We start from the raw sequence: 26,357 nt of genomic DNA on the forward strand, positions 1-26,357 counted from the left end.
CTTGCTTCTGTGCTGTCACATATACTTTCCTATGGAAAATTCTCTAGAAATACTATAAGAAAAAATTTTGTGGTGCTGTCACTAAAACGAAATCAATGTGATTCCACAATTGGTGTTTTTTCACAGCCTACAAGCATTTCTCCTGTAAGGCTTCTTTGCATCTAGGTTTTCTTGCACATTGAAAAAAAACATGGTAATCCCCTTATATATTGCTAAATATGGTGGGTTGTTTTTTTTTTTTTTTTCCTATGCCCTGCCTTTCCCATGGAAAATTCTTTTCAAGCAGTCAGCCTTTACCATTAGTAGTTTGATAATCACACTTACCTCAGAGCCAGTGCTGCCCAGCTGGTGGATCCGTATTTGCTGCCTTTAAACTCTGGAAGTGGAATATACATTTGATTCCAAATACATTCTCTTCTTTTCCAAAGGTTGTCTGTACTTAAAATTTAGAGCCATTTCTCATTGTGTCTCTGCTGTTGGGGTAGTAGGATTCCTGTAGAATTCCTGTCAGAGGAACAGAGTAATAGAACATCTGTATAAGATCCACTTGTCTGTGCAGTCCCCAACACCAGTTTTCTTATGTCCTTTTACAGGCAGGTCTAAAATGTTGTTTCCTTATCCATCTAATTAGAACAAAATCTTGTTTCTTCATTCTTTAATCTCTTTGTAAACTCCTAGAGGAAAGCTCTGGATAGCAAGTGAGGTTTTCTTGCTAATATCTTGTCACAGCAGGAAATCAGAGTTTTAGAACGACATCTAGAATGTGTTCTAGATTACTGGGCTTATGGTAGCCATGGTAAACCTTTACTGATTTGGTTCTTTAAATTCCTCCTATTCCTGGCTTTGTTTGATATCTCTGGCTGGCTTTTAGTTATCATGGTGGAAATATGAATTTAATGCTGATGACAAAGATGGCATGAAGTAGATGAAGTGTGAGACAATGCAGCTCTAGAAGAGCCCCAGGGTGAAGACAAAACTGGGATTGTGTGGGTGAACTGGGAAAGAAGGTGGAAGCTTTGGGAGTGAGGAAGGCTGCCTGCATTCCTCTTTGCTGGTAGTGCAGATTTCCCACTCTGCACAGAGATACCCCTGTGTGTTATTTGGAGTGAAACTGAGCTCAGGCTGTTCTAGAACGTGTTTTGTATGAGCACAAATCTGTCAGGAGGATACAAGATGTGTTCAGGAACTTCAGCAGGGGTTGAGGGCACATCAAACCCTTCAGTCTCTCATAGCCCCCATCACTGATTTCCTGATGCTCAGCTGTGTTAGTCTCTTTAGTAATTTCATTTTATTCTGGCATGATTCACACAAGGTTCTGTGCAGCTCAAGTCACTGTCTGGAGAAAGACAGAAACAGGAATTTGGCCCAGTGTGCTTACACACATTGATTGCAACCCTGCATGCTGCTGCAAACATTGCTTTAAATTCTGCTGCTGTGGGCTTTTAGTTGTTGCTTGTCTGTGTCCAGGCACCTGTGATCCATCCCATTTAATGAGCTCATTCCAGATCCACCCTGACTGCAGCTGTTTCTATTGCAGCTCATGGAAATGCTTGTATTTAATGAGGAAATTAGCTGAAGCTAGTACTATTAGATGTTATGCTGGAAGCTGGGAAAGCAGTGTATGTTCTTGGAATATCAAGGCCTCAAATACAAATGCTTCAAGGAGGGTTGAGTGTTTTAGAACAAGTGTGTAAAAAATAAAATCATACTATTGGTTGTTGCCTGCAGACCTCAGATTTATAAGAAGAAACCAAAGTATTGTAGGTAAAGTGTTTATATAGATGATTTGTACTCTTTTGTGAGTTTCTTCTTTCAAATGTTCATCTGTTTACACCAATAGATAAGATATTAAATTCGTCTGGATGTTAAAACTGGAGAAACTCTTTTACCTTGGAGCAAGTGTGTTTTGGTAAATAATAACAAGCTTGTCCTTCATGGTATAGGAAAAACCTCCTTTTTATCTCCTACACGGATATTTGCTTTTAAGCATTTGTTTTCACTTTAGAGATTTGAAACAGGAATTTCATTCTTTCCCCCACTCTCAAATCCTTGAACAGGTACTGCACCACAGTTAAAACCTCATTTTCTTCCTGCTTTCTCTTCTACTTCCTGTGTGGTTCACTGGAATTTAATAAGAGTAGGAGAACTAGAAACCAACCTAAACCTTAACTATGTGTGCTTTGATATTCCATGTACTTGTGGAGAGTGTTTTAACAAAAGAGGAAGTGTCTCTGTGTGCATGTTTATAGAAAGAGGATGTGAAAGTAATAGTAATTGGATACAAATGGGAGAGAGCTGGGGGTGAAAGGCAGCATCTGCTGGGTTTTGAAGCTGTGCTGTTTACTCAGTGACCTCTATTCAGTTTCACTACAGCCATGTCAAATTTTGCTTACCTTAAAAATTCCAGTGGATATGAGAAGAATTAAGCCTCCATTTAATTCAATTACTGCCTCCTAAAGCTACTTTTTCTCCCTCAAAAGTATCTGTGATAGGGCTTTATGTTGGTAACTTAGTCTTTTTTTCATAGCTACTTGGTAGCAAGCAAAAATGGACATGTGCATCATCTTATTATTGCTGGAATTATTGTATATTTTCTACCTTCTAAAGTGGGGAAAGTGGAGAGGGTGACTATCACTGGATTAATTGTCCTGTTTGGTTTACTGTTTAAAAACAGGAGCTTTGTTCTTTTTTGCAGCCACTGATCTTCTTTTGGCTTGGAACCCCATTTGTCTGGGCCTGGTAGAGGGAGTCATTGGTAAAGTCCAGCTGCATACAGGTATGTATGTACAGCTTTGTTCTCTTCTGGTGGGTTTTTTCTTTATTTACTGCTGCAGTTCTGTGATATTACAAATAATACTGCATAGCTCAATGGAGCAATGTGGTATTCTTTGCTGTGGAGGATCACTCCCCAAATGGAATTGTCAAGGTGATTGTTATAGCTGCACATGCAAATTCACTCTGCTCTCCAGTGATGTGTGTGTTCTGATTTGGCACTGTCTTGTAAAAATAGACAATTGCATTCACAAATAGTAGAAACTTGTGTTTGAAGTTCTATTCGAATCTCTTGTGTGAGATTTATAAAATTCTTAAAGCTTTTGGAATAATGCTTTCAAGGATATTCCTGTTGTTCTCCTATGGTACAGTGCAAAAACTAACAAAGGAAGCTTTCACAGAGGTATAAGACCTGAATTCTCAATGCTGAAGAATAATTGCTGCCTTGGTAGCGGAATATTTGGAAGCAAAAGGAACACTTAAACTTGTTTGCAGTTAAGTGACAGAGCTATAAAATTCAAGCAGGTGTAGAAATCATTGTTATTTTAATGATAAGCTTGTCACTAACTGATAGTAGTAATGTTTCCCTGTAAAATAAACTCAGTACTTCTTTTGCTTTATCAGCTGCAAATCCCTGTAGCCGTAATAAGTATTTATTTTGATATATACCAGCTTTGTCCAGGAAGATACCTCTGCCAGTAGATCTCTGTCTGTCTGTTTACTGGCAGGTAGGGGAGGTAGCCATAAACCCTTGCTGTGTGCCATTCTTTTTGAAACACCCTGCATTTAAAGTAGTGCCTGGCAATATGATCAATACAGGTAAAGTTTCAAGTGTGTTCCAGGAGGGCAGGATGGATTAAGTGCTGAAATGGATCAGATGTTTTGTGGTCCCTTGAATAGAAACAGATTGCTCAGCGTGGCAATAATGGGATGGAGAACAGGGGCTGGGACACTCTAGCATGAGTGTAGGGCAGATAAATCCTAGGAATTATTGTGGCTCCATAGGTACTGTGACCCCAGTCCTGTTTCTGGGAGTAATAGTTCAGAGCTCAACTCTCCATTAAGTTCATCATCATGTCCTCCTTCTAGTTCATCACTTCATTTTCTTTGACTTCACCTGGTATTTTTGTCTGTGCTCATTCTCCAGATCTATTCAGCCATCCTTTTTCAGGTCTGGTGATATGGAGTGGTTCACACTCTGCCATTTCACTTTCTCTTATCTTCATCCAGGTTGTCTGTGCTGGTCGGCATGTGCTGTCCATGATGAATGATGGCTAAACTCCAGTAATGACATTTTTGTGCTGTGGGAAAATGCTCAGTGACTGGTTTTGACACATGTTTTTTGTCTTTGTGAGGGGTGTGGTGTTTTGTTTTAAAACCAAGTCCTTAGGTACACAAAAGCCTTCCCCCTTCTCTCTAGGGAGTCTAGTTATAAAAGCCTTTGAAAAGGGAAACCTCAGATGCTTTCTGGAAGGTTTTTTAGTATGTTGTGGCAACTGAAGATCTTTGCATGTGTGTTTATTGTGAGCTGCTTCCTCTGCTTATGAAATCCGAGTTGAAACTTTCCCCAGAGTGTGACACTTCAACAGGTGTCAGCTTGCTGTTGTCAGGTAAATTAAGATTATCAGGTAATAAGCCTGATATCTCTTCTTTCCATGTGTCCTATAGAGCTCCTGAATCAATTAAGCTCATCCAGGCATTCCACTCAGTTGCTGCTTAGGTCAGTGGAAGTGTTTCCTTTTGTCTCTGCCTTGTTCAGATGACACCATCACAAACTCTCCATCCTTTATTTTTGTTGTAGATATTCTGGTATTTATTGATCCACCTGTCCTATAAATGGTGTTTTGTTTTCTACTATTAAATGTCTGAAGAAAGAAAGCCTCCAGCTGTTTATCCTTACTTTTCTTCTGAGAACTCCTTGAATTTGCTGCCATTTCCTGATGAGTGTCATCCATCAGGCTGCAGTCACAACGAGAGGTGTCTTGCATAGGTCTGCTCAAACCTGCTATTTTCAATGAACTCCTACTTGATCATATTCAAGTGTAGCTTGATGTTATCCTCAGGCTGAATCATCTAGCAGTCTGTAACAGTAACCTGTCTTCATTACTTATTCTTGTATCAATCTTTGTCACCTGGAAACTTTATCAGCAGAAGTTGTATAAATATTTAACATTGCTGGACCGTTCTGTCCAGGCTCAGTAGGAGGACTGTGCTGCAGGAGCTGGGTGAAATGCCTGACCTGCAGCAGGAGGACTTGCTGCTCTGATTTCTTCTCCTCTGCCCCCAGGGTATGAGGATCAGAAAACTTAATTTGAAGCTTATTTGGTGAATTTGTCCTGCTCAGAGCCTTGTTACCAGCTATTGTGGAAAAGACATTTTAAAAATCCTTAGCACACACAACTGCTGGGAACTTTAAATGCCCTTTTAAGTATTAGAACTGCTACCAGTGAGCTCCAGAGCTGTCACAAAACCTGTATGGACTTGAATGTCTCGGACATAGATCCTCATATATTCTTCAAAGCTTTGCTTATTGCAGGAATGTTGGAATTGTCTAAGATGACCTTGAAATGTCCCTGTAATCAGTCATGGGCTGTCTGTAATTTAGCATTGGAATGCCCTTGCCAGTGAGCTGTGACTAGGGATGGGTTTTAATTTACTCTTAATCTTGCTGGTTTTATTGCTTGCCTCATACAGGAGAATTTGTAGGAAAGCTGCTGTGACAGGGAAGCTGTCTCACAGAAACCAGCCAGCCAATATTACATGATTTATTTTCTAATTCTTCAAGGAATTTTTGACATGAGAGGGCCAGTTGTACCTCTGAACATAACAGTACACTCATATTTGAGATTCAAATCTATTTAAAGCAATATTTTGTTCCTCTCCAAGGTGAATTTTCTTAAATATTCAGATACTTTTTTTTTGTGTGTGTGTATGTGTAGGGAACTCAAACCCAAACAATAAAACCTTAGTTGAATATCAGAATGTAAGAATATAATTACTTACCATTTTCTGGCCCATCCCAAAACAACTTGTAAGAAAATGCAGAGTAACAATGGGAATGAAAGGAAAAGGGTTTTAGGATGTGTTGTGGAGATGTTACTGTGACAGATCATTGCGCATTTTCTTGGTAAGATGCACAATTAAAATTGTCTTTGCATATTCTTCCCATATAGAGGCAACACATCCCTTGCATAAAGTATCTCCTTTATAGAATTTAATTTTCTTGTCCAGTGTATCTGACTATAACCAAAACTGGATTTCTGAACCAGTTCCAGCAACTGCCATTTAACACAATCATTTCTGCCACAGGTTCTTCTGTTCCTTGGTCAAAGCACACCCCTGTAACTCCAAATGGATTCATTTAGAGTGTTCTTCCAGTGCTGATTAATTAAGACCCAGGTTAAATGCTGCTGGCAAGAGTTCACAGACTCTAAACAGGAGGGAAATGGGAGTTCTTCTTTCCTTATCCCCAGCTTTTTTTTGTTAGCATGCCTCTGAATCTTGATAGAAACCACAGGCTGCTCAGCATCTGAAATCTCTTAATTGAGATGTAACTGAATTTCATACAGTCAACATCTCAAAGCATTCTTTTTGCATGCAGCCAATTTTTAAATTGTTCAAATAACAAAAAGTATGAAATTGGTTGCATAGAATTTCTTGGCTGAAATCAAAATACTTGCATAAAGCAGCATTTGCAGTAAACTCATGTACGGTTTATGAAAAGTTACTGCAAAACCATTTGGAGGAGAGTAAATGCTAGATTGTTGGGGAAGTGTTAGGGAAAAACAGCACTGTTGTGCTGACAGTGTTGAAACAACAGAGGGGTAAATTTCCATCTAAGTGAGGAGTGAGAGGTAATAGCTTCCTTTGGATGCAATACTTCAAACTAGTTGCCATCTGCTCTGCCATAGTTCATAAAACTCTAAAAATGAACATTATATCCTGAGAGATGACTTGGGACGTGCACTTTTCTGGAGTGGCAGGCACGCAGCTGTCCTGCTCTGCAGTGCACATCACACCTCACACTCTGAGCAGGCAATAACTAATCTTTGGAACTGCTTTTTTCCTTCTGACTGCAGAAGCACATTCTCTGTATTTAGGGATTCAGTTATTTAGATATTGCTGCCTGTTATAATATACTGCTTTTATGGCTATTGTTGAAGCTTTTACTTCAGGGCATACTTTATCTGCATAATTGCTTCCTGACTCTTTGCTTTTGATCTGCTGGGGAATTCCTGTTTTCCTTCAATGTTCTGTGGCTCTGGCTTTAATACAAAGAGTTTTGCAATCTACGCCAAGATGACATTTCAGTGCATTTTTAAACATGACAAAAGGATACTCAATTCACTTATCTGTATTAAGCTCTTAAATTCTTGTTTACAGCTACCAGGGTTTGTTAATATAGATAGGGGGAAGACTGGGCAGAGATTTTTCCTTTTGCAGTTTTTAACTATGGCATATTTGCTCAGACATGCCTTTACCTTACACTAATCTCCAATAGAACCCTACTGATTAATTCACTGGAGCTCTAGATGGTTGCCTTTCTTAGAAGAGTGTCTTTTTTTGTTGCCATACATTGGTGATCTCTTAGGAGTAAATTGTGTGGCCAACCTTCTGCAGGTGGGAATAGATGAGGTTATAGCACTGCCCAGCAGGAATATCTGCCTGGGTGCCCTGTTGCAAAAGCTTGGATGGCCTTGGCTTTTCAGAGACTGCTGGGTTTGCCTGCTAGAAATCAGCATAGAAAGGGCAGACCTTTTCAAATGAGCTGATAGGCATCTTTGTGTTGCTGGTGGGTTTGGCAGCATTTCAATTTCTCCTTTGTAAAAGGACTTTTTTAACCTGTTCATTGGTCTTTTGGTTGTTGCATAGAATCTGTTGTTTTCCTTTTCCCCCTGGCTGCTGGTGGGGTGCTGGGGACAAGGGCAGGAGTTCTCCAGGGCCTGTTCCAGACACCTGCACAGAAGGGCTGCTCCAGCACCTGCTGCTCAGTGAGGATCACTAAGTGGCTTTTGCTGTCACTTCTCTCCTGATTTAGTATCCTTGGAGCAGTTTTAGGAGATTTGTGCTTGTGTGACAGCTTGGAGTAACCTGCTCCAGCCTCAGGGCTGACCCTGCTGGATCAGGGTGACACCCTGAGATCCCTCCTGACCTGAGGTGTCTCTGATCCTGCAGAGATCAGGATTCTGCTGCAGTGTTCAGGACTCCCTTTACAGGACCATGAATATGAAAGAAGGGGTGCATGGCTTCATTCTCCTTCCCCTCCTGCCTCTCTGCCTTTCACAGCAGCTCTGAAGTTATGAGGATCTAAAATTTTTAAAGGCTTCTTAATACCAAACATAAATATATCTCTTTTTTTAAAGGCAGTAATGCAGGATCAAAGGGAGGAGTGGAGTGTCACAGCACACAGTTGTCTGTTGGCAATGATTATTTCTGTTTTTTAGATAAAAGAAATGCTGGGGGTTTCTATGTTTTTCTTAAGCATTCAGAGGATAAAATACTGTTTGGAATTTACTGAGCAAGGAGAACAGAGTTTGTATTTGCTATAGGGCTGCTAACTAGGCTTTTCAAAGGCTGTGTATGGTATTCAGAGGCATAATACATGACACATTCTGCCATCACAAGTGTGGGAGAATATTTAAGTCTATCACAGCAGGCTTTTTATGTCTTTATATCACCTTTTCAGCTGAACTCAGTTGGCTGCTTCTCAGCTGGGAGAAGCAGTGAGTGTGTGTGTCTCTGGGACTTTCTCTGCCTTTTCTGTCTCCCTTAACAAAATTTTTGCTTTTGACTCCTAAAAAGCCCAGCAGACAATTTCTGCTCTAGCCAAGGGATTGAAATCTGGGAATGTCCAGGCACTCTTCAGCAGTCAGTGGGAGTGTTTGCTCTGTTTCTCTGTCTCATTAAAGTGTGGCTGCTATAGCTGCAAGTGCTGTAGGCTGGATGTGTGCATGGAATGCACCTGTCACCAACATCTTCATTAATTTTATGAATTTCTCCACCGCTTTATGCTCTTCAGGAGTGATGCCACGAGCCTTTAAACGTGTGAACTGCTTTATGGTGCCGCCCATGTTTGCTCATCAGATTTCTTCACTCAGGAATCTTGTAATCAGGTGTTACCTGTGTCTGTCTTGTTGGCTGTTTGATACATGGCAGGAGGTACAAAGGGAAATTCTTAACTTGCTGTCTGAGCTCCAGCTGTTCTCAAACAGTGGGAATGTGCATCATCCTAGAGATTGTTAATTGCTATAGGTAAAGCAGGGATAACTTAAATGTAAACCTGTGAAATAGTTAATCTCCTTATTATATTAGAGACTGAATAAATATTTTAAGGTTTTTTTTTTTCTTAGTTTTATTTTTTTGCAATGCATAATAAAAACCCACAACAATAACAAGTCATCATTCACTGGATTCTTCTGGTCAAATAGTTTCTGGATCACTAATCAAAATAAATTCCTGACAGGACAAATGAAAGCATCTACTAATCTCTTTTTTTCCCCAGATTTACCCTGGTGGCTGCTTTTAATTCGTCAGAAAGCATTGATTGGCAAACTGCCAGGAGATCACGAGGTCTGCAAGATAACAAAGATTGCAGTGATCCCACTCTCTGAGACAGAACCCCAGGATCTGGAACTGGAGGTATGGCCATCCTCAGGGAACTCTGCCTGTCCCCCTCCTGCTTCAGTGAAATAAAACTCAAATGCCTCTCATCTCTTTGTCCTGGGATAAGCAAACATCTTGAATATATTGTGCTTTTTTGAATATTGTTTTTTGATAAGAAGTGTTTTTTAAACAGAAATCACAGGTTCTACTGGGGAGGGAAATTGCAACAAAATAATACCTAAATTTTATAAAGATCATTGGGAATACCACACAAGAATAAGATTTACTGAACCAGGAGAAAGTATATTTTTTAATGGATTCTCTTGCTTTCATCCCATTTTGGACTCTTAATTCTGTAACTTGGCTTGAAGGGAAATCTATACTTAAAATGTTGCAATTTTTTTCCCCAGAAGAGAATAGATAAAGAAACAAAGAGAAAAATGATAGTGCTAATTTAATTTGGGTGGAAGTTGGGGTGGCTCTGGGTATTCAAGTCATGTCTAATTGAGGCAGAGATTCTCACAATCACAGGAGAAAATGCCTTTCATAGAAGAGAGAGAATTAGGCTATAGATGGAAACCTGCATGTTCCCCCTCCATTTCAGTGTCTCCCCGTGGCCTGTGGACATCAAAATCTTGCTTTTGTAGGCTTTGTTTTCTTTGAACTTTTAAAAGAGTTGGTTTTAACTCAATGTCATTATTTTAGCTTTGTAAAAAGCACCATTTTGGGATAAACAAGCCAGAGAAGATAACACAATCCCCAGATGACACAAAATTCCTGCTGAAGACTCTTACTCAAATTAAATCTAACGTGTCTGCTCCAAATAAAAAGAAGGTAAAGTTTTCTACTCTTTCCTTTTTTTCCTTCCAAAATGTTGAGTTTATAATTAAAAGGTTTTGATGGATGATCACATGGAATACAAAGACTATAAAAAACTGTAGAATGTGGAACTACTGTCTTGATGGCCAGTTTAATTTTTTGATTATTTAGCTACAGCGTTTCTCTGATTTTTTTTCATTTTGTAATTATATAATTTTGGCAGAATTGCTAATAGAGTTCTTTTTTACCAAGATTAGCTTCTAGTGAGGTTTTAAACTTCCAGAAATTGCTTTGCATAAGTATCTCTTATAATATAGAATTGGACTCAAAATTTGGTGCCTGCTTCCTCAGAGGACGCCATCCAATCTCATCTTACTGCCTTTAACACAATCATGGCTTGGATTAGGAAGTCAAAACAATAGTTATTAAAATGAGAATTATGTTTCTGTGGCTGCTGTCTCTTGTGTTTATCTCTGCTGGGAATTTTAAGGTCCTGCTCATCACTGGGAAAGTGTTTGTCCTCCAAGCTTAGAGATGGAAAATATGACTGGAGTCTTTTTTTACACACGAAGATATGAGAGCCATTTTTTTTTTTCTCTCAGATTAGAGAAAGCAAAGAGAAAGAGAGACTGGAGAAGAGATTATTGGAGGAGCTGTTCAAGATGTTCATGGATTCAGACTCCTTTTACTACAGCCTGAGCTATGACTTGACAAATTCTGTGCAGAGGCAGAGCGCGTGTGAGAAAACCAACCTCCCCCTGTGGAGAAAAGTGAGTGGTTTGTGTTTGTTTCTTCCACAAGGAAGGGAATCCATCTTCTTGGGGTCAGCTGTCCAGTAATGGTTGTGGTCCAAACCTGCCTAGTCACATTTTACAGCAGCTGAGCACCTTGTCCTGTAACCAGCTCAGGTGCAAGGAAACAAAAGTGTGCAGCAGCATGACCTGAACTGAAGTGTTGCGTTAAAGGCAGGTGTAGTGAATAAACTGTTGGACACTGGTGTGTCTTCCCACAGATATTGCCAAACCTAACTTGTAATACTGCAAAACCTGCCCTTTTGTCTTCCAAACAGGTGGATGACAGATTCTTTTGGAACAAGCACATGATTGAAGATCTCATCAGCATTGATGTGAGTCTTATTTCTAACGTGTATTGTGAGTCTTATTTCTAACATGCATTCCTTAGTTCTTTTTAGTTGAAATGTTTGCTTAAGGCCTTGTGGGTGTTTGATTACAAACCTGCTTGGCAGACAGGTCAGGATCAGGGCTGTGCCTTCTGTAGCTGAGCAGCTGGCACTGCCTTCTCCCCCCAGCCAGCCTGTGACCATTGCTAAGGAGTGAACTGCAGCTGAATTAAAACATTTACTGCAATAAAGCAATGTAGAATAACCTGGTGTGATGTGTTTGTGCTGATTTCTGAAGGTAAATTTGAGTTGTATTTTTTATGTGAAATGGATTATTCCTGAACAGAGCTGAACTTGATAATAGGGATGAGTCAGAAAAGAAATAACCTCTGAATTCCGAAGTTTCCCTGAGATAAGATTTTGGTCCTCCATAGTGGAGGTCAGTGTTTTATCTCCTTGAGCACAGTAGCTGGTCAGTGTAAAAGCCGTGGAGAACAAGTTGTTCTGAACATTTGTTCAAAGTAAATAAAACATCTTCCTGGCTAATGAGCACATAAAGAAGCAGCAAGCCACCACTCTTTCTTCTTTATATGACCTTCCATCATTTTAAATTAACCTCATAGATCAAGGACTAAGTTGATAACTTTTGTATGCCAGTTTAGGCCAGGTCTAATTTTCTTTAGGGATGACAGCAGACATTTTGCCTTATGCCCTGCTGCTCTTTCATGGATAATTATACATGAACAAATGGTTATGGAGTCACGACAGGGTTAACCTATGTCCTCTGTGAAAAGTTGTGTGTAATGCAGGAATTTAATGAGTTGTATTTTTCATGTTGTAAGATATAAATGGATGACCTTGAGTTAGTGGGGAATTTGGATCTTGGTTCTGTTTAAAAAAATCAATGTTTTAAGTGCAGAGCCATGAACCAGTTGTCTTGAGGACTAAATTAGCCCATATGAAGCTTTATACTGTTATGTGTTGCTGAAAACAAGCTAACATCTACCTTCCTGTATAAATGTGATACAGTATGTGTCCACACAGAGGTTTTAAAACTGCCTTAAAGCAGAATCTAGGTAAAAAAGTTGCTTTCTTTCTTCCTCCTGATTTAAAAGCTGTGACTGATGGAGGAAAAATGCTGGAATCTCTTACAGAAAAAAGGATGTGGCTAAAATAAAAGCATGAAAAGCATGTGAAGCATCTGTTTTATAAACATGAGAAATGGCAGAAATAATTGTAGGTAATGTTGGACCAACAAGAAAGTAAATGTTTTTTGTAACCTCCAGAATGCCGAAGTGGACTTCTGGATTATCCCCATCATTCAAGGATTTGTGCAAATTGAAGAACTTGTAGTAAACTATAATGAATCTTCTGATGATGATAAGAGCAGTCCCGAGACTCCTCCCCAGGAATCGTCCTGTGTGGATGACATTCACCCCACGTTCCTGGTGGCCCTGATCTCCCGCCGGAGCCGGCACAGAGCTGGTAGGTGCAGTGCTTTGAAAGCAAAAAGTGACACACTCCAAGTCAGAAATACAATTTAACAGGAAGAAAAAAAAAAAAAAAAGGTAAAATAAAATAAATGCAATAATACAATAGAGCACTGACAGAGTCAGAATATTACCTGACACGCTGTTGGTCAGGGTGTTGGAAACAGTCCAAAGTCAGCCCTCCTGGAGTGGCAGATGTGGGCCTGTTGGAAGTAGAGATGGTCTTGTAGAGAAAAGGGTCCAGAGATGGGTCTGGTCTTCCTTTGGGAGTCCTGTGGGAGCACTGGATGTCTGGTGACACTTGTGGCTCTTTTTTATCTAGGTGGAAATGGTTTGGCTTCTCCTCCCTGGGTAGAGCATCTCACAATGGGATGATGTAATGTGTCATGTCATTGATGCACTTTAATGGCCCATTAACAGAAGATAATCCCCTGGGAGGGTGAACAGACATAAGAAACAATGCCCCAGCTGTCTTAACAGCTGGCTTGTTATCAGAAAGGCAGCCACCCCTCCCTCCCGGAGATAGATACAGAAACGACATCTCCCCAACCAGGTTTCAACAGATGGAATAGGATAAACATTTTTTTTGTTTACATTACTCAAGACAGTAGGAAGCACAGTCCAGGGTGTGCTGGGGATGGTTCTGAGCACTGCAGATTGGTAAAAATGGACAGTGCTAAGCTGCTCAGCAGATGGCCAGCCCCTGTCAGTCTGCACTGCATCCTTCCCTGCTGGGAGGAGGGACAGGAGAGGCTGCAGTGCCTACAGTGCTGTACAGCTGTCATTTGGAGTGGATTCTTGTTGGAATCCTAGAAACTTGGAATTTAGGGTTTTATTGTATAGTAATACATATGAGTCAAGATGAAGGATTTTGGGTGTTGTCATTGTCCTTACTCTTTGCCTTCTTCTTCCTTCTTCTCATGGGTTTGGGTGGTTTTCTCTAATTTGGGTGAAGAAGGTCCACACTGGGGGCCTTGGGTGGTCATTATTGGATCAAAAAGAGATGTCACCTTGGTATTGAGTAGTTATCACTTAAAAGACCTCAGAAAGAGTTAGAAGCTCTCCATTTCACCTTGTTTCCCCATCTTGCTAGTTAAACTCACAGCTCACGAGCCTGTAAATAGATGAGATAAAATAAACATTCCAAGTTCAAACTCAACATCTTTGTTTCCCGTGTCTTTCAACCTGACCTTGGCTGAGATCAAGAGTCCAAAACCCTTACAGCTGCTGAGGGAGCTTCTCTGGTCTGCTCAGGAGCACTCAGTGCATCCTTGGAGGTCACATTCCTGAGGCAGAGTTCCATTTTTGCAGAGATTTCCCTGATTAGGACCTTGCTTGTAACTCTGTGCTGATAGATTTCAGTAGGCTTGGATGGGAGTTAAATTTTCAAAGTCTTTGATGGCTTTGGCAGCAGCTGAAGAGGCTTGAAAAGCCATGTGTGTGCATGCCTGTGTCCCAGGAGATGTTTATGAGGGGCAAGGTGTTAAATGTGACCATGCTTTGGTCTTGTATCTTATTTGACTTAGAGTAGCAAAGCAAACAGAAATTATTCCCTGCTCTTGGGATCTCAGAAAGATTGAATTACTTTACAGCTTAATAAATCCTGTTCAACTCCACGCTTTTCAGTCTATCTGATTTTTATGAAGGCACTCTCCAATGTCTCCAACTCCTTTCTTACACAGTTGGGTTTTTAACATGTTAAACCCAGAAAAAAACCTGTTGAGCTTCCCCTGCTCTAGGACTGTACCTTTGTACCAGAGCTCACTTGGATGCGTTTAATTCAGTTCCAAGGAAAATGGTTTGTCAGAATAACTTGGAGTTCTGACACTTGAGGGTTTCAGAGTAGTACCTAGTTTGCAGTCTGCCTTTTTCACACTAAATTGTTACAGCAGCTGAATTCTAGAGGGAAATTTTCTTATTGATTCCTTCTTACTATTAATGTCACTTTGCTTGTCTGATTTCTAGTCCAGGGGATAAACTGTAGAATTTTCTCCTTATCTGATTAAAGGCCGTAATGCTGCTCTGACAATTTTTCTACAAAGCTCCTTATCATAGGTATTTTACATTCCTTTCCCTTTCCTACTTTTGTCCTCTTCCCTTCTGTGCTGTCAAGGTTCAGCTCAGAAGTTTGGTTCAGTGCTACTTCAGGACTTGCAACTGAATTTCCATGACCTTGAATCTTTTTTTCCAGCTCTTACTCCTTCCCTTTCCTTTGCTACCACCTGCATCCTTTCAGAAATAATGATGTACTCTCATTTGAGTCACGGATATGCAAACACATTTCTGTTTAATGAGCAGTTCAGAGCTGGGTAGGCATAAAACTGTAGTCAGAGGAGCATTATCTCTTCTTAATGTGCAGAGTTAGTTACACAATTTAAAACAAGGAGGGGAAGGCTTCTGTTTTGTGGAACATGCAAATCCTCTAGGGCTGCTTGTGGGATCACTGTGAGAAGTGGAGCCTCTGTCAGTAAAAGTGGCTTTTAGGTTCATGGAAAACACTCAGCACTGAAGTAAAACTTTGTGCTAAATGTGACAGAACAGGAGGAAATGTATCTTTTAAGATGGACCAGAGGCATTTGTGACTTTAAACTGCCCTGTGCTGTCAGTTTACATTCTGCTGCTCATAATGTATCAGTAAATAAATGTTATCCATATAATCAAAATAACACTGGAGTAATAAACTACGATAGGAGTGACTTGTACCATTGATCATGGGTTTGGGCTAGAACTGTTGTCTTGGGTTAACATTGTCAAAAACAGCAACATAATTATTAATATTTAAGGCAAAATACTTAAATATGACTTCACCATTCTCACTCCCCCTAGGAATGAGGTATAAGCGAAGAGGTGTTGATAAAAATGGAAACGTGGCAAATTATGTTGAGACAGAGCAACTGATCCATGTCCATAATCACACCCTTTCCTATATCCAAACACGAGGCTCTGTGCCTGTTTTCTGGAGCCAGGTTGGATACAGATATAATCCACGGCCCCGGCTGGACAAGAGTGAGTATTTGGATGAAAAACCTGAAAATCAGGGTCCCCTGGAACTCTTCTTTTGGAAGGGATTTATGTGGGTGTGGTGCATATGTAGAAGGATGAAGCAGGCTTATTAGAAGTTAAATTTTTATCATATTCTCTGCACAAAAAGCAAAACGCAGCAAAATTCAAGAACGTGTTTGCTGTATGCCAGACTGTAACAGTAATGTCGAAGCTGAGCAAATTAATGAAAGACCTATAAAAGTAATTTTGTACAAAGTTACTCTCTTTAAGCTAAGGTATCTTGGTTTTTTACAGTACAAATTTGGGTATGATTTAGTACATCAAACAGGATGATTGCTGAACAGGCTGTTTCTGTCTAACACTGCTATGCCTTGTAGGTGAAAATGAAACTGTGCCCTGTTTTCGTGCACACTTTGAAGAACAGCTGAAAAATTACAAAAAGCAGGTGAGTGCTACATGACAGAACTGTAATCTCATGAAAATGCAGGGGCTGAAGGCTAATGTTTTTAGGTTGTTTTTCTTGGTAATGTGTTGTGGGCTTTTTTAGAAGCTTGTTGACAATTGGAAGGTTGGTACATAAATAGAATTTTACTTTAGGTTTTTCAATTATCCTTGTGAGTAACCAGTAAAATCCAGGAATAACTTATGGAAATGTGTAAACCCTATTTCTGTGTCCTATGCATTCAGAGCTCCTCTGTATTTAAATTTGTGTAGGCAGGGAACTGTTGGAGCTTATTTGTCTTAGGTACAATCTATCAAAGATTGTAACTTCAGCAAGATTGCTACAAATCTTTAACTCTTGAGCTATTTGTTATTGCATGGTGTAAATCTAAGCAAGTTGTGTAGGAGATGATGAGTGTTAAATAATTAAACTTTTGAACAGGTTATTATTAACTTGGTGGATCAGACAGGCAGAGAGAAGATTATTGGAGATGCTTACCTTAAACAAGTTCTTCTCTACAACAATCCAAATCTGACTTATGTTTCATTTGACTTCCATGAGCACTGGTAAGAAACCTTTTAAAAATGTCACTTTGCATCTTTTTTATTGGCATGAAAGGCGAGTATAAAGGAGAAAACTCATTATTTCTACTTCTGCATGAAACACTGTTCTTTTAAACAAGAATACAGTTTTTAAACTAAAACACTGTGAAACTTATTTTGGGTAACCAAGCACTGCTGTTTGTGATGTTCTGTCCCTGACCTGTGAAATATGCAGTTACTTATTGGGCAAAGCTTAATTGTCACGTATTTTAAGAGTTTCCTTAAACATGCCATGTAAAGCTGTGGCTGACCTGCTTTTTCAAGCTATGTAGCATTTTGCTTTTAATTCTCTCCTTCTGTTTCTCTTGCTTGTTTGTATAAAAACATGATGGGTTCTTTCAGGACCCTGATGCTGTTATTTCAATATAAAATACACGGATTTTATCTTAATCCAGTGTGAGTAGTTGCTGTTTTCATGACTGCCCTCTGATGCTGCCATGCTCTAGAGCCCAAGCATGTCATCTGTCACAGCTATGTACTTCTCCTGCTCCCCTCAGGGAGGCTGCATTTGTGTGGGGTCTAAACTGGTTTAATCTTCACTTCCAAACTTAATCTAGGGATTGCAGCTGGCCTAGGAGAGCATTACTGGCTGAGTATGGCATTAGTAGATCTTGTCAGAGGGGGTGGTGGGAAGGGAAACCCTTCTCAAAACACTGTTGGCACCCTGGATGGATTTGGTAATTGATCTTTTGTTTAGAGGAATTCCCATTTTGTTTTATTCACTTTTCTCTTATGAGCAGCTGTAGTGAGCAGGGCTGTTTCTGCACTGTGAGCAGGAGTGAATTGAGAATAATCCTGAAAAATAACCAGGTGGGGTAGAGGCAGGAGGGCATGATGTGTCTACAGCTGGTTTTCAAGTTACTTTTCTTGAGACTAAAATGAAAACAGAATGTTGCACATGCCTGAATAGTTGCACATTTGTTCTTCCTAATGGAAACAGCATTAAAAATGCGAGGTCTTGAGAATTTAATGATCTTTTAACCTCTTGCCTTGGATTTGGATGCTGAACCGGACTGCAAAATAGTTCTGAATATTGGCTGCTGTTTAAAGCTCGTTGCAGGAGGGAATGCTCATCTCTCTCATTTAGCCAAAACACCATCTTGGTTAACATTACAAATAAGATAAAGTTGTTAAGCAAAGTCACTGCTCTAGTTCAAACTAACTTTTGTGAAATTGTGTGTTTCAGCCGAGGAATGAAGTTTGAAAATGTTCAAACACTGACTGATGCCATTCATGATATTATTCTTGACATGAAGTGGTGCTGGTAGGTACTTAAGTGTTTTTAGATTAGTAGGGCATATTTGTAGAGAAAAACACCAACGAAGAGTAGATATTCAGAGGCCTTAATTTTCTCCAAACCAATATGTTTTATCTTTCTCTTTTGGTGTCCAGCTTGTTTGTCAGTCTTTGTCTTCTGAAGTGTCGATGTTCTCTCCACAAAATTTTGTAACAGCAAAATTCTGAGGTGCTGTTTCCTGCCCCAGGTTTCCTGCATTTCACACTTTCAGGGTCACTCACGTTTAGTGTGAAACACTCTGTATTTGACCCACAAACCCTAGAATGGCAGCCTTGCTGTTGACATGTTTGACCTTTAGTTTGAACTGATTAAAGTTCATACATTTGGGTAACAAGTGTGGCTGCAGCCTCAGTCAATTGCTCTGTATTGTTCTGTGTTGCTGTCATTATCATTGGCTCCTCTGTTCTTGAAATTAAATGCCTTTGCTCTTGAGAGCTTGTATTATGTATGCATGACTTGAATTCAGCATCTGATTGCATCTCAAGTTTGTGGCCTCTGTAGGATTTATGTCTGATATCCAGCCTAGATTAAAGAGGAGGATAAGTCGGAACAAGAGGAGTTAATTCAGTGTGGGGTGTGGCTGGGGCGTGAGTGCAACCATAAATAGTGCTCCATGTGTGAAATGTCCTACTGTTTATAGAAGCTGATGAATTCCACTGGATTTGAAATATCTCAGTGTGCTTTTGTTCTCTTCCTGTTGCAAGGGTTGACCAAGCTGGAGTGATCTGTAAGCAGGAGGGAATTTTCCGGGTGAACTGCATGGACTGCCTGGATCGGACCAACGTTGTGCAGGCTGCCATTGCCAGAGTGGTCATGGAGCAGCAGGCATGTAAAACTGAGGGGCTCTGTCAACTACTGAGTGCCTCAAACCTCAATTGTTGTTCACAGAGAAATCGGTGTGTTTGAAAAATGCTAAACTGATCTCTGTGAAAAAAAATCCTTGCAATATGCTTGAAGAGCCATGAAGCAGAGAGGAATAATATGTACAAATGCAAAACTTGAAATCATTATAGAACAGTGATGCCTCTTTCTGTCCTCCTTCAGAAGGGACTGACTGTCCACAGCTTGGAGAGGATTTGCCTTGTTTGGATTTAGTAATTTCAGTTTAAGTTACACAGGAAAACAGAGTTTAGAAACAAGATCCCTTCCACCCCAGGTCCCTCATTGAAATGATGTTAAAGGACCAAAATCTAACAAGCTAGATGCTATTTTAGATGCTTTGAAGTGAAATGCTGTGATGCAGCAAGTAGGGAGATTAGTTGTCCCTTCTGTGTGTAGAGGAGTAATTAACTCATGATGTAAATAGCCTTGATGGCTGTGACTGTTGTGCTGTAGAATAGTTCTCCCTGTACAGAGGAGACATTTCCAAGCAGACTGAGAGTACTTTCCTTTAGTTTTCCTCTTTGCTCTGACCCTTGCTTTCCAGAAGCTCAGTGGTGACTCTGCACTTGTGAAGACTTCACTGCCACAGTACTGCTACAGACCTAGTGCAGACTTGATGTGCTGTAACTGAAACATCAAAGCCCCAGTCACAGCCTAAAATGAGCAAACTTGATTATGGTTCAAGTGCAGGAGAAAGGATGAAGTGGGTCCTTCATTAGGGGGAAAAGTGAATGGATCTGGCCATTGTGCCTGGCAGTTCCTCTGTTATTATGAACTCCTGACATAGGAGTACTGAGAACCAGGGGAGGGATCAGCAATCCCACAGTCACTATTTTAGAATAGGGTTTCTATCCAGGGTAGCTCTTGAGTTTCAAGGCAATTCTTTCAAAACCAAGAGTGTTCCAGATTGTTGTGCAGAGGGTTCACTAATCATTGCTGGAATGTAACCCTGTGATGTGCTGCATCATTCTCCTCCTGGAGCTGAAGTACTTGGGAATCAGTTAATGACTGAGAAATGCCCTGAGCATTGCAGGGTCAGTGGCATGGAGTGAAGGGCTGAGGGTTACATGTACCTCACACTTCTTGGAACCACTGGATCTGCTTTCTCTCATCTGGAAACTTGATAGGGCTTTCAAAGTTAATGAGCAGCTTTGTGTTAATTTTCATCTAACTTGCAAAGAGTTGCTTGAGCATTTGGTTTCAGTTGTAAATTGAAGTTTTCCTGTGATTTATTCCAAGTTATCCCTATCAATTAGTGACTGCATTGCAGTTATGTATGTCTACCCATTCAGTGTGTGTACAAAGCCTGACATTGGTACTGTACCCAAGGCTTATCTGGGGAAAACTGAAGGACTGGGTGTTCTAAGAGGGAGATGTCTTATTCTGGTATCAGTGACAAACAGTAACTGTCCAAAATGTGCAAGCACTAATAATAAACCAACAGAAGTTATTTTTCTTTGTTTTCAGACCCTTGAGGTCATGAATGCCTTTGCAATAGAAGACATATTAACTTGTTTATTTTAAAATTGTGATGTCTTTTTTTTGATGGTTCTCTATTGAAATATTTCCAGTATCTTGAGAATCTACAGTAACTTGTTTGCCTTCAGCTAGTTTTTTTGATGATTGACTTAACATCCATAATTAATGTCACTGCTGCCTCCAGTGATATGATGTTTAGCAATAAACCACCAGTTCATTAATTTAATCTGACAAATCATGACAATGGCTTCCTTTCCCCCATCATACAAAATCTACCAATTAAATGCTTGGCAAGCGCTTCCATTTACTTCACCAAGCTGTGATACTGAGAATGACTTTTACTTTGGGCACTGAATGAATGCATATGTCAAATTCCAGCTGAAAAAACTGGGTGTGATGCCACCAGAGCAGCCTCTGCCAGTGAAATGCAACAGGATCTACCAGATCATGTGGGCCAACAACGGCGATGCCATCAGCCGGCAGTACGCAGGCACCGCAGCCCTCAAGGTATGGGGAGAGAGAGCCTCACCTGCCCTCAGGAATGGCTGGTGTGCTTTGGAAAACCCTGGGAAATTTAAAAGTTTATCAGCTATTCTGTGTGGTTTTGTTCTGGAGAGATGAGGCGTTGCAGTGGAGGAATGTTTTGTCACCCTCGGGGTGAGTGGGAGAAGAGCTGAGTGCTCCCTGCACTTCACCTGCATTCTGTTCCCTTCCTGTCTGGGGACAAAGCACAGCAGAGCTGAGAGTTTGACAGATATATTAATTATTACATCCATTTATATTTTATCATGGGTATAGTACTTCTAAGCACTTACAATACTTAAAAATACTCAAGTTCTGGAGATAGGGCTGTGTAGGTAGTAGGGTGATATTAATTTGCTGTATTTTCTAAAGACTATTCTTAATTAGCTGTAATGCGCTCTGTCTACCAAGATCAAGCATGAAACTCCTTGCTCTGTGCTTCTACTGCTTTGAAAAGTCATAGAATTTGAGGTATTTGTTGTGTGTAACAAATTTTGGTAGTTGCATTTGGCATAAGAAAAATGATGATAATGGAAACGCTTAACACTTAAATCTCTCTTTAAATATCTCTACTGAGCTTTGATTAGTTGATTGCACTAATATTTTTTAAAAATATAAAAAACAGCCTGACATGCTTGTCTTCATTGAGTATATTAAACTTTAAATCTGAAGTGCAGACCTCAATTTATGGATCTAAATTTTCAGGCCTTCTGCTGGAAGATTTCTCCACTCACTATTGAGGTTTATGGATCAAATTCATAAATTTTAATTGTGGTATTTCTTTTAATTTGAAAGTGAAACGCACTTGAAATATTCTTCACAGGAGTTGATGTGGCTTTTAGAAATGCTCTGTGCCAGTGTACAGAGTGTCTCTGAAAATAGTTCTAATGAAGTAACTACCAAAACAGCTTTTTATTCAAATTCTAAGCCTTCCATGGCCTAGAAACTTTCTTTTGTTTCCGAAGTTGTGAGGATATGTGCTGCTTTCCCCCAGTAAGATATATTAGTCTTGTTTTGGTAGCAAAAGCAGTGAGATGAAAACCATTTTTCAGTAAGCTTCAGTCTTCTATTGTTCCAGTAGTGTTCCTTTTACATTAAAGGCCAAAAAATAAAGAGATTTTTTTCTTTTGGAGGTATTGAAGCATCACAGTGATTGATGTATTGAAAGTCCTGCTTCAATGGTAGCTGGCTTATATGTCCAGATTTGTTTTCTATTGGAATTTCCTACTGAAACTGTCAGTCTGTCACAAACACAGGATTCTTTGCAGAGTCAATGCCAGAAGATGCTCTTTGAAAAAAAATCAATATTTTCAACTTCAATATGAAACCATTACTTGAAGATAATTCCTGAGTTTGCTCTATTCAGTTTTGAGTTTCAGAGTGCCAAATCCTTTGAGCTGAGCCTGCTGCTCCAAAGTTTGATGTGTGTATGATTTGCATGTTGTGTGTGACAGGGTGACTTCACAAGGACTGGAGAGAGGAAGCTGGCAGGGGTGATGAAGGATGGAGTGAACTCTGCAAACAGATACTACCTGAATCGTTTCAGAGATGCTTACAGGCAAGCAGTCATAGGTAAGAGCACAATTTCAACCAAGCTGAGCTGTGGTATTTACAAAAGATTATTAAATCATATTGGTTTCATCTTTCTGACTGACTGTTTTTTCCTGTTGCTTAAAAGCACCATGAGTGGGTAGATGTCTGTACTGGACGCTATAAGGAACAGTCTCACTCACTTTGGAATTTACATGAATTTACACAACATTCAGTTCAGAGGGATGGATGCAGTGTGACTCATTGGAGACTTTGTCTCAACTTCATTTTAGCATTAAATGCCTTGTAGCATCTATCTTATTTTCTTTTTTTTTTAAGACAAAGTTAAATTTATGTAGCAATTATCTCTTAAAATCATGAGGAACTCTGGTTTTTCACTGAAAGTAGGGTTATACCTTCTGAGTTTGCAGTTACAGGCAACATTGTCTTCAGAAAGACTACCAAGAGCATCATTAAAATGCAGCATTTGGAAGGAATTTATAAACTCTTGCTGTGGATCACTTTTAACTGTTTCTTGCTTGATATTTTCTGGGGTTTATTTAGATTTGATGCAGGGTATCCCTGTGACAGAGGACCTCTACTCCATATTTACAAAAGAGAAGGAGCACGAAGCCCTGCACAAGGAGAACCTGAGGAGCCACCAGGAGTTGATCAGCCAGCTGCTGCAGAGCTACATGAAACTGCTCCTGCCAGATGATGAGAAATTCCATGGAGGTTGGGCACTCATTGACTGTGATCCAAGGTTTGTTGAACAAAGTTAAAATTGATCAGCTGCTGCTCTGACACCTCTGTTAATTACTACTGATGTTAAAAGGTTTTGATAGCTGATGCATGAATAGAAATCAATCTGGAGAAGGACAGGAGTGCTTGAAGGGTTTGAATACTTGTAGTTGTAAAGGGAAAAGTCCTATCAACATGGGCCTTTCCCAAAGTGGCATAAAAATGGTGCATGCTGGAATTACCTCTGGAAATGGATGCATTTGGTTAATATTGCCAAAATGTGGCAGGCACCATGAAGAGAACTTGTAGAGCTAAGAGTGGTTAAAAGAGAGTGCTTCAGGAGCTGTTGTTCCTTATTGCTTTACAGGGAAAGTGTAACTTGACTGATCAGGTTGAATCCTTGGGGAATGAGTCAGCATTTGGACAGTCTGGATTTCTGTTCATGGAAAGTAATGGGCATAAACTCTGAACTTCACTCCTTATCAAGGTCAGAGTTCAGGAGCTTGCAAGAGACAAACAGTGGTTAGATCTCTCCTGCAGGTTAAACTTCAGCATCTAAAAATAGCAGAGCAGGTTGTTATGACAGCTATTCAGGGCACAGACTCATCACCCTCACCGAGTCTGAGGTATTTTTCCATTTCTCTGGTAGCATTTTTAATAGCTTGTGGGTTTTCTGTTTATTTTTGGACCTTCTGCTGACGTATTTGAGCTGTTAGGTAACTTCAGGTTTGAGAGAGTGTTGCTTACATGGATCCATTTGATAACACACTGTGATTGAAACTTCTTGTAACTTGTGTCCAGCTCTTAAAGAGTCCCCAGAACACTCTGGGTATGAGTTACAGCTCTGCAAATAAAACCTTCTACCCTGTATGTATTTTTCTTCCCTTCAGTCTCATCGATGCCACTCATAGGGATGTGGATGTGCTGCTTTTACTTTCAAATTCTGCCTACTACGTGGCCTAGTAAGTTACTACTTTCCCTTACTATGTGTAGTTTATTTTAGTAGCTTTGCTTTAGGTTAGTAGGAAGCACTAAACTCTGTTTCTTTATTTCTAGTTACGATGATGAAATCGACAAAGTGAATCAGTACCAAAGGTTAAGTCTTGAAGCTCTGGAAAAAATAGAAATAGGTAAGAAAACAGTCACTCTGGGCCTTTTTTTTGAACGGCTTGAGCACTTACCAAAGCATCCTACAAATGTATTGAAGCAGCAGCCCTTGAAGTGTGACACAAACCCTGGCAGCCCACCTAGAAATGGCCCTTCTGGCTGATAACAGGTGCCAGGCTCTTTTCCTACTGGAAATGGGAGCTTTGATCACTGGAAGGGTTCTAAAGTTTTCCCTCTTTCAAACTCCTGAAAGAACCACAGAGTCACCAAATAAATTTCATTATTTATCAAATGGCAGTAACAGTTTTGTCAACTTCTGGAATGAGTCATGGGTTTGTGCATTCAGGGCTCTTTTCCTTTGATCTAAACACAGCAAGTGGCTGGGAATTGTATTTTAGATCTGTTTCATAGCTTTGTAAAACTCCTCTCTCAAGGGCTGATAACAAATATTCTATTACAAAAGCACCTTGTTGTGCTGATTTAACTTATTTGCCATAGAATGTAACATCTGCAGGCTAAATCCAGCATTTTCTGCTGTAAGCATTAAAGATGTGATGTCTTTAAAGCATGAAAAAAGTGATCTGTTGGAGGGGAGTGTGTGGCCTCCTGGTGGAGTTTAATCCCCCATTACACAACACAGTGATTTCATCATCTCCTGACTGTAACTTTCACTGTGTCTGTACAATTTCTCAGAGTTCAGGGGAAAGGCCTCCCTCACTTGTGTATTGTGGAGAGTTGTATCCTGAGGTACAGAACAGAGTGAAACATTTACATCCACACCTCATTTAATGCTATAGATTATGCAGTGCACTGAAGAGTTGAAGTACTTAGTCTAAATCTTGAAATTTCAATTACACCCTCCTGATAAAAATATTAGCTTTCCCTTTAATCCTTGCCAGGAGCATTCCCTAAAAAACCTTTACAGGATGTAAAAAGTGTAAAACTTTTTTTTCTTCCTTCTGTTTGAAAGGGTGATCTGCAATAAACCATCAGGGTGGAATGTAATAGACATAGAAAGAGTCTAATTGCTTTTTGTGAGTTATTGATTGTTTAGTTAATGTGAAAATCTTTCATTTAAAGTGATGTCCTGCTCTAATGAAAACATGAAGCCTTTTAGGCTGGAAGAGACTGTCAGCACTTACATACCCTTAGGTGCAGGCTCTGCAGTGTCTCATTCAGGGTTTGGTTAAAGATTTCTCAAGATTTCTCCTGGTTTCTCTCTCAGGGCCTGAGCCTACTCTCTTTGGCAAACCCAAGTTCTCCTGCATGAGGCTGCATTACAAATACAAAGAAATGAGTGGATATTTTCACACTCTCAGGGCTGTGGTTCGCAGCCCAGAAGAAGATGGAAAAGGTTTGTATCCTGTGTAAAAGTTTTAGACATAGAAGTGTATTCAGTTTCTCTAAAAAACACTTGTTCCACTGCTCTTAAAATTTATCCTTCTTCAGAAATCACTCCTATAAAATCCAGTTGTGTGAAGTGGGAAAGCAATTAAAAAAACCACTCAGATGTTACTGTTTTAGTAGAAAGAAAAAATAAGTTTCAGATACAGTTTTAAAGCAAAATATTTCTCTAGAACTAGAATAATTTCCCTGTCCAGGTCTTTACTGCTCCAAAAACTTGGAAAATGAAATTAAATGTAGCTCCTAAAGAGGTAAAGAAGTTGATTTCTGTAATGAAATCAATGTCTGGAAATATTCTTGCTTGTTGTTTAACGGGATTAAATGAACACTAACAAGGGAAAAAATACCACTTCATACCTGGAACACTGAGTTTTGTCAACAAGAATTAGAATAAATAAAATTGCTTCTCTTCCTTCCCCAAATGAGGCAGTGTGGCAGTGATTTGCTTAATGCTGAGTATTTAGGGCTGAAGGAGAGTTTATTCTTTAGGTTTGTTTTGTAACAAAACAAAAAGCAATTAGTTGTAGGGCACAACTGCTCTGTG

General features: G+C 39.8%; 1 protein-coding gene across 1 annotated transcript in view; it reads left to right on the plus strand.

Moving 5' to 3' along the window:
- The window catches only part of INPP5F (inositol polyphosphate-5-phosphatase F), a 39,875-nt gene that overhangs the window by 10,244 nt on the left and 3,274 nt on the right, over window positions 1-26,357 (plus strand). The window contains exons 2-18 of the mRNA XM_083866344.1: window positions 2,696-2,776; window positions 9,275-9,411; window positions 10,081-10,209; window positions 10,797-10,964; window positions 11,264-11,320; window positions 12,601-12,799; window positions 15,631-15,810; window positions 16,185-16,252; window positions 16,691-16,815; window positions 18,038-18,115; window positions 18,853-18,973; window positions 20,888-21,016; window positions 22,486-22,603; window positions 23,126-23,324; window positions 24,193-24,264; window positions 24,359-24,432; window positions 25,635-25,763. Of these exons, the coding sequence (XP_083722470.1) occupies window positions 2,696-2,776; window positions 9,275-9,411; window positions 10,081-10,209; window positions 10,797-10,964; window positions 11,264-11,320; window positions 12,601-12,799; window positions 15,631-15,810; window positions 16,185-16,252; window positions 16,691-16,815; window positions 18,038-18,115; window positions 18,853-18,973; window positions 20,888-21,016; window positions 22,486-22,603; window positions 23,126-23,324; window positions 24,193-24,264; window positions 24,359-24,432; window positions 25,635-25,763 (2,064 nt within the window). The remainder of the gene's footprint in view (window positions 1-2,695; window positions 2,777-9,274; window positions 9,412-10,080; window positions 10,210-10,796; window positions 10,965-11,263; window positions 11,321-12,600; window positions 12,800-15,630; window positions 15,811-16,184; window positions 16,253-16,690; window positions 16,816-18,037; window positions 18,116-18,852; window positions 18,974-20,887; window positions 21,017-22,485; window positions 22,604-23,125; window positions 23,325-24,192; window positions 24,265-24,358; window positions 24,433-25,634; window positions 25,764-26,357) is intronic.

Source organism: Zosterops lateralis (genome assembly GCF_965231275.1).
Source record: "Zosterops lateralis genome assembly, chromosome: 8".
Classification (NCBI taxonomy): Eukaryota; Metazoa; Chordata; class Aves; order Passeriformes; family Zosteropidae; genus Zosterops; species Zosterops lateralis.